Source organism: Clytia hemisphaerica, unplaced genomic scaffold (genome assembly GCF_902728285.1).
Source record: "Clytia hemisphaerica strain Z4C2 unplaced genomic scaffold, Clytia hemisphaerica genome assembly, whole genome shotgun sequence".
Lineage (NCBI taxonomy): Eukaryota > Metazoa > Cnidaria > Hydrozoa > Leptothecata > Clytiidae > Clytia > Clytia hemisphaerica.
Window position 1 is genome coordinate 4,589,864 of NW_027104101.1, and position 8,338 is coordinate 4,598,201.

Sequence of the window (8,338 nt, forward strand, 5' to 3'; positions counted from 1 at the left end):
TTTTTATTTTTTTTTGATATTTTTTTTTTATAGCAATAAATTTCGCACGTCTATTGACCTCCTATGAAACAGAACTTTTGATTTTACATTTTATAAAGTTTTTTCTCCCTTTCTTTTATCAAACGCTCTTTGAAGACTTGTAAGGATGGTGCTTCAACAATATCTTCAGATCATTCCAAGGTTTCACACTTCTGTAAAAAAGTGAGTTGCTTTGGTAGCCTCTCATACCGTCATTAGCAAAGTTCCTTTGAAGCTCGTAATCATGCTGACGTCGTGGTCGTGTTCGAGGAGTAAATTTCTCTGATCTTATAGACTCGTCATAAATGTGGAGGTTCTTGAAAACTTCCACCATATCACCAACTTGCCGCCTGGTCTTTAGGCTAGGTAGATTGATGAGTCGTAGCCGATCTTCGTATGAGTAGTTTCTATAGCAACTAACTAGCCTTGTAGCTCTTCGTTGGACGCCCTCGATTGCTTGCATGATGTTTGATTAGCCTTGGAGACCATACTACATGTGCATATTCCAAATGGGGTCTGACAAATGCAATGAAAAGCGTTCGAAACATATCTGGTGAGAGAAAATCGAAGCTCCTGCTAATCAAGCCAACGATAGAGTTTTCTTGATTTTACTGAATATATGGGCTTCAAAGGTCAGGTCACTATCGATTATCACTCCTAAATCTTTTTCTTGGTCAACATGTTCTAGAACAGATCCTGATAGGGATGGACATATTTGATGTTCCAAAATTTACCCAGTGTTAAAACACGACACTTGTTCGGATGAAATTCTAAAAGCCGGACTGGCTTTGACCAAATTTTAAACCCTTAGAGTGCACTTATTCTCATTTTTGCTCATTTCCATCCTTACAGTGTACTTTGGGAAGCTTGGAAAAAAGGGCCGCACGTACGGTATGTCGTTTACCTTGAGTGCCCCCCCCCCCCGTGGATCTATGCTTATGTGTATTGAAACGTGGCAAGCCGTGCAATATGTTCTATTTTACTATCAAACATTTTTAATTAATGAAGTGTATTCACACGCTGTACTGTTTGGTTGGTACAGAAAGAAAAACGAGCTAGAATCCGTTAAATACTAAGCGACCCCAGCCCTGACCCGAAAATTGGAGCTGCTAATAAAAAACAATGTGTATTGCATCAAGAGTGAACAAAAACTAGATCGTAAATAATGTTTTACTAGATTCTGTATTCAAGCAAATTAGATCCGTGCAAAAGAAAGAAGAGGCTCTAAGTTATCCATCGAGCTATGAAACAAACTTCTAATTCCTTCTAGATGAAGATATGACGGTTTTAAAGTTTAAAGTCAACTAAGTCAATTTACTAAAAAGAACCTTTCAAAAAGATGCACTATAAAATGCTGATAATAAACATGCTTTTTTGAGCTAATTGAATAAATAAATTCCCTTTGTTTTATTTTCAACATTATTGTTTGCGAACCGTAATGTAAAAAGTAAATACTGGTGTTCTTATTATGATAAAAGGTTTTTTCTTACTTGCATATAATCTCTTTTATCATTATGTATTTGTTTTTAAAGAAAAATATTTCAATTCTATTAATAATTAAACAACTTAGGTTCCCACTTAGGTTCACCCATCCCACTTTTCCGGTGTTCATTTAGGTTCCACTTAGGTTCCCCCATCCACTTTTCAGGTGTTCATTTAGGTCCCACTTAGGTTCCCCATCCCACTTTTCAGGTGTTCATTTAGGTTCCCACTTAGGTTCCCCCATCCCACTTTTCAGGTGTTCATTTAGGTTCCCACTTTAGGTTCCCCCATCCCACTTTTCAGGTGTTCATTTAGGTTCCCACTTTAGGTTCTCAGGTTCCCCAATCCCACTTATCCGGTATGCCCAAAAGGACTAGTGCAATCATTCTCTAATTGCACTCGTTATCATGTGATTACATATACTTATTAAATACCTGGACAAGATTGACGTCAGTGAGGATGGTTTTGATTTCTTTGATTAGTTTCACTTTCTTTGAGTCATCAAACTTGATCAGTTTAACGCCGAATTCTGTTTGAGCTTCTACTGGTGCTTGTTCCTCTTCCTATGTGGGAAGAAGGAATTGAGGTACCTGAAAACCTGTAGGACACCATGAAATAACACAGGGTATCTACGGAATTTTTTCCACCATTTTCAAGGTTTTCAAGGTTTTTTTTGGCAAATTTTTTTTCAAGGTTTTTTGGACCCTTTATTAGGTATTTTCAAAGTTTTTCAGGACTAAAATTGACTTAAAGTAGGATATGACTATGCTGAAGTGCATGGACGTTAATTTGATGCAGAAACAAAGATTGCGAGCGAAGCGAGCAAGAAAATATTTGGAACTTTAGCATAGACCAAAACTTCATTGAGAACCCCAAGTCAAAACAAGACTATACTGTCACAATCATGCATTTTCAAGGTTTTCAAGGAATTCTCTCATATTACATTCACTTTAACAAGGTTTTCAAGGTTGTTTAGTCCAATTTCAAGGTTTTTAAGGTCCTGTAGACACCCTGTTCAAACAAGGGCTTGATTTGTTACTATCATTTGTCAAATGAAGCCCTCGTTTTAAAAATACAGTGAGACACTTGTTTAAACGTTCATCAACAATTATGAGAGTTAACAATTAACTAAAATATTCACTGTAAAACCATGCATACATCATTAAAGTGACGTAAATTTTAGGTGCCTACATACTTCAACTGGTGCGGCTGCCGCAGGGCCAGCTGATGCCATCATTGGAATATCAGAGATTCCCAATCGTTCCTGAAAAAACAGAAGAAAAATTACAGTACGAAGTTGTTCAGCAGGAAATGGAATTCAAAGTATTGTAAAGTAAAATGTACCGCAGTGATCTATCTCAAGGCGAGTTTTCATCTAAGCACTCATTTTGGAAAATCGACCAGAGATGAGGAGTTCCTTTCTATTTAAAAGACATGCTCAATTTTTTATTTATCATTTTTAATAACTACTGTCTTTCAGGTTCTTCAACATTTTATAATGGCTATTCGCCCTACTTAAATAATAATTATACAGAAAATTTCGGAAAAGATAAAATAGCCAAAACATCTATGATGAAATGTCCCAAAAGAAGAGGAAGGAACTTTGAGCACTCATGAAACAAACTGATTCTCAAGTATTTTGAAAAAGGCAATCACAAATACCTTTAACAATTTATTTAACGATGAGACCTCCAGTAGGTTCAGTTTTTCAATGGAATCAACAATATCTTCTACATGTTTCGGGAAGGTTAAATTACCAGAAGCAGGTGCTTCAAGTGGTTCGGTAGAATAAAAATGTGATGAGGCAGCTGGACGAGTCTTGTTAAGCATGCGACAAACACTGCATCTAGATATGATGAAAGAATGGAATGGATGAGAACTTTAAAATTTTTTCTGGTGTAGCCAAGCCCTTATTTCTCCTGACAGGGCAGAGTTGGTTGCCAGTATGGCGGTCACATTAAAATTCAAAAGGAAACCAGGTTCTCTTTATCATTTTTGATTCAGGGTAAAAAGGCTTACTAAAAAATTTGTTGTGTGCTAATAGTTGTTTGGATCTTGATATCTTTCTGGAAAGAATGCTAATTACAGTATAGTAATCGTTAAAGTTTTCTTTCAAGAAAATGATACTTATCATATTTCTTGCATCAACAATGGACCATTTCAGAATTTGTCTGTAACAGGGGGCGGAAGACACGGAATCCTGAGGGCAAAAAGAGCTAGGATTTCCGACACATTTTGCAAAAGTACATGGATTTTGATCTGAATTTCCGACCACCACTGAAAAAAAAATATTTCCAGGGCTAAAAAAAATGTGCGTTGTCCAACAGGGGTAACAAAAATTTTCTGGAATGGCCCAATCTATGACGTGATAAGGAGATTACACTGTAGGGGTCCTCGACAAAACACTTTCAAATTTTTTATAGTATTGGGTTGATAAGCTTCAGACCCCAAAGCCAGCGCCCTGGCTAATGAAAAAATAGTTTTTTATAAAACCTAATTCAAAACTGTACTTTTCAAGTTGTGAATTTGTGCTCGCGAAGGTGAAAGCAAGTGAAATTGCTTTCAGTGGAGTTTGTGAACAAAATGAGGGGTATGTGCGGACATGACCTCCGAAAACCGAACCTTAGAGAGACTGATTTTTGCTGAAAAGGTGACTCTTACTTAGAGAGACTTTTTGAAATTTCTTTTTATGATTTTTGAAAAAAGTCATACCCTTAGAGAGACTTTATTACAATTTTTTCTCTGGAAATAAAAAAAGTTCCTAAAAGTCCTGAATTTTCTGACCCTTAGAGAGACTAATTTAAAACTTTCTGATTTTTCCGACCCTTAGAGAGACACTTTGAAAGGTGAAAAAACCGACCCTTACCGTCCGCACATACCTATCATCCATTTTTGCCTAAGTACCGTGAGATCAGGTAACTTGCATGAGTGGAGGCTAACATGCATAGCCCTCAGACAACTACGCAGCTCTGGAGCCCTATGACCCCTCGTTTTCTTTCTTTTTCAAAGCTGTATAAAATAATAATAACCACCCAGCAGTAGCCATTCCGGGTTTTGCTTGTTTTTTATTTGACGCTCATGAAAATCTTCAATTTTAGGTCCAACTTTGACAAGCAATTGTTCTTTGTGTAGTTGAGCTATAAAATTAATTATTTTTGAGTAATTTAGAGCTTTCTTTTAGCTTTCCAACCATATATATATGCAGGTGTAATATTCTACACTTTTGTCTAAAAATTTGTTCCAACTAAGGTCAAAATTTTTAGAAAAATTAGATCTGCGGGACACAAAAAAATTCACAACTCATCTTTGATTTCAAACAGCTGCGGAGGAAAAAATGTTCAGACAGTGAAACTTTCCATATTTATCAGAAAATACCTGAGAAATCCAATGGTGCTACTCTCTGAAATTAATTCTTTTATTAAAGTTATTATTTTTTTTACTTTTCGTACTTTGGCAAGCATTTTCAGCCTGGAAATGAGGACTAGAATTATAGAGACTGGTACCACTGAAAAATTTGACCCTTTTTTAGCCTAAAACAGTTATTTATATGCCATGGGGAATTTTTCCTCCGCAGCGCTTTGATTACAAAGATAGGTAGGTTCAGCAATTTTAACTTCCGCTTTATAACGTTCTTATTGTTTTTTGTCTTTTCATTTCTTCCTTGAAGTGTTAGGCGTAGATCACAAATAAGTTGTGTTCACGTCGTCCGACCGACTCACTTTCAATCTTAAAAATCCGACAATATTCAGTCGGAAATCCTTTTTTACCAATATTTTTCAAAGCATTTTGTACATTCATCGTTAGTCGCCGATTGGATCATCCAGTGTTTGTTCAAAGAAGCTTTCCGTCTGTAATTTTTCAAAGATTGTTTGCGTTAAAAAGCGCTATGCGACTGTTTTTTGCAATCGTGATATGTAACAAAGATCATAATGCAGCTAGTGCGCTTGAAAATTCTTGCTGCGCGAACAAACCTATGATTCTAGTGGTGACTGACTGCTTCAGAGCGTACTTTTCCTACGATTTTAGTGCCGACCGACCAACCGATTCACTTTTTGGCACTGGAAATGGCGCGAACACAACTTATATGTGATTGACGCCTTAGGCGGATCTCTAAAAATTGTTTGGTTCCCGCCATCCGACCGACCCTGATTTTTACTCTGAAGTTAGAGTCGGAGAGTTGGAGACCCCTTTTGCCACTTCTGGATTCCTAATTGTCAACCTCTGAGCTTACAAGTGTTTACAAGTTTTCAAATCGAAATAGCGAGCGCGGCACGCCAGCAGAAAGTGAACCAAAAACCAGTTTATCCATGATTTACCGATTTTTTAACCTGATTTCATAATCGGGTGGAAGCAGACCACGCTCGCGAACGACCCTCGACATGGCCCGAGAATTCTCGGGCCTCTTCGGGCCATGCTCGGGCCGAGAGACCCTATCAATTCTTTTGGCCCGAACATGACCCGAGTCATTCGGGCCATGTTCGGGCCATGTTAAATGTTAAATTGATTCAGCATGTCCAGTCAAACAAAATAGTACGAAATAAGATTTGTCTGTTTTGTTTATATCGCTCAAAAAAACTTTACGAGTTTCCCGTGGACACGCTTCAGTTTAAAACCAGGACCAGTCTACTAGCAAATATTTCCACCCTAAGTATATTTATTATGTTTTCATACCAAATAAGACATTTAATATTTATATGAATTTACAACATTCATATACTGTATTCAATATAATTAAGAGAAACCAAGTTTTTCTCAAAGAAAATGTTAAAAAAATTCAGTCCTGAAATTACATGCCTGTAGCTGTTTAAATCATGTTTTCAAAAATTGGCCAGTGCATGGCCCGCGTGTGGCCCGAAAACGGCCCGAATTCTCGGGCCAGCTCGGGCCATACTCGGGCTTTACGCGAATTCCAATAAAAGTTTTGGCCCGAGAATTCTCGGGCCATGTCGAGGGTCGTGCTCGCGAAGGAACACTTTCTAAAATCAAGATGTTGCGTGATGATTATGGGGCTCACAATGCAGGTACCTTCAATGATCAAAGACAGTACTGTATATGTACAAAAAAATATTTTCGACCGACCGACCGACCGACCCACTTTTTAAAGTCGAAATGACGGGAACCAAACAATTTTTAAAGATCCGCCTTAGCAAACCATTACAAAAAGAATTTGATTTAAAAGTCTGCAGTTGGAGACCCCTCTTGCCACTTCTGGATTCCTAATTGTCAACCTCTGCGCTTACAAGTGTTTACAAGTTTTCAAATTGAAATAGCGAGCGCGGCAATTCCCAATACAAAAGTAATTGAAACTCCTGGCTTTCCGATACAAAATCAATTTTTTGGTGCAAAAATCTGGAATTTCCGATACCTTTTTCAAAACTTTGACAAATTATGTGGAATTTCCAAGGGTTGAAATAAAAAATTGAGCAGAATTTCCGAAGCACTTTGAAAAATTGACTGGATTTCCCTATATCAAATTTTTTCTGGAAGAGCCCAATGTCTATAAAAAAGGTGCTATTTTAGCGGAATGAACCAAAAATCTCAATATCTCTGGAACCGCTTATCATTAGGAGGTGTATGACCCCTCATTTTTTTTCTTTTTTGAAGCTCTACAAGATGAATTAGGTTTGATTGTCACCAAAATAGTTTCAATTTGACCCTGGAATGGCTACCAGCACGCAGCAGTCAACTTTTACAAAAAAAAATTGAAATATTATTTTTGATACAATAGGCAATATGACGAAGACAACTGGATAGTGAAAAAAGGGAGGGGTGTTTATAACCAACAACAGTTTTAGAAAACGTAAACTATATGCAGAATTTCAAATTTAAAAAAAATTAAGGAAATTAATACCTGGAAAGTTGTGCACATGTTCTTGTAAAATGTACTAATCGAGCCGCCATTTTGGATTAAATTAAAACCTGAGTGCTAACTCTCTTTTTCTAGGCTACGTCATCTTTAGGCTGCACGCATCCCCTCTGATATGATTTGATATAGCGGATGCGTATCGTCTAAGATATTCCTGTCCCAGCTTACCCCCGTCTTTTCTTTTCTCATTTTTGATTATATCGGGGAAATGTCGGAGTTTTAGTTGGTCGGGTTTTTTTTTCGTCAGGGGAAAATTTCGTCACCTAGAGGCATATTCGTCACATTCCCCCGACCAAAATTCCAAATTCGTCACTTTTCCCAGACGAAATTTGCAATTTATTTACTTTCAAGTTTCACACAACTAAATTGTCCAAATGAAATGGTTTCCTTCACTGGCTGGAAAAAAGATCTTGTAATTCGACGTTTAAAGCGCTAATTTTGGTTAATAAAGGTGTAAAAATTTAGATCTTAATTTTGGTTGGGGCTTAAAAAATTGGGTAAAAGTTTTGGTCGGGATAAAAAAAATGGGTAAAATAAAAGTTTTAGTCGGGTGATAAAATATCGGGGAAAAAATTCGTCGGCTAAAAATTTCGTAACCTCCTCAAAATTTTCGTCACTTTCCCGCCCCCAGCATTTTTTTCCCCGATAAGGTATATCATTAAAATCAAGACCGAACTTGTGTCAGTCTATTTCTGCTATAATTTAATTTTTTTCTTAGAGTAGGGGGAGGGGGTGATTGAAAAAGCGCACGTATGTGAAAGGGAGGATACTGTTAAAGCTAGACGATATCCGTTACAATGATAGTAAAGGCGGGAAAATATGGCGGTATGATGGCGTTATAGCGGTATATGGGAAAAAAAATCGGTGGTAGGGTTTCGAAGAAAGACTGGCTACCGACTGTAAACTCTTTTTAGCAAAAAAGCCGTCTGCGAATTTTCTTCGGGTTTGGGCTTTTTTCTTAGATAGTGATTT

At 37.2% G+C, this 8,338-nt stretch overlaps 1 protein-coding gene across 1 annotated transcript; it reads right to left on the minus strand.

Moving 5' to 3' along the window:
* Positions 1 to 1,934: 1,934 nt before the first annotated feature.
* On the minus strand, positions 1,935 to 7,435 carry LOC136812932 (large ribosomal subunit protein bL12-like; the record flags this gene model as incomplete). Its single annotated transcript, XM_067069440.1, is given in 4 exon segments — positions 1,935 to 2,063; positions 2,696 to 2,764; positions 3,163 to 3,346; positions 7,352 to 7,435. Coding segments are annotated over 4 exon segments (432 nt in total), but the record flags the coding sequence as incomplete, so codon positions are not given.
* Positions 7,436 to 8,338: the final 903 nt, after the last annotated feature.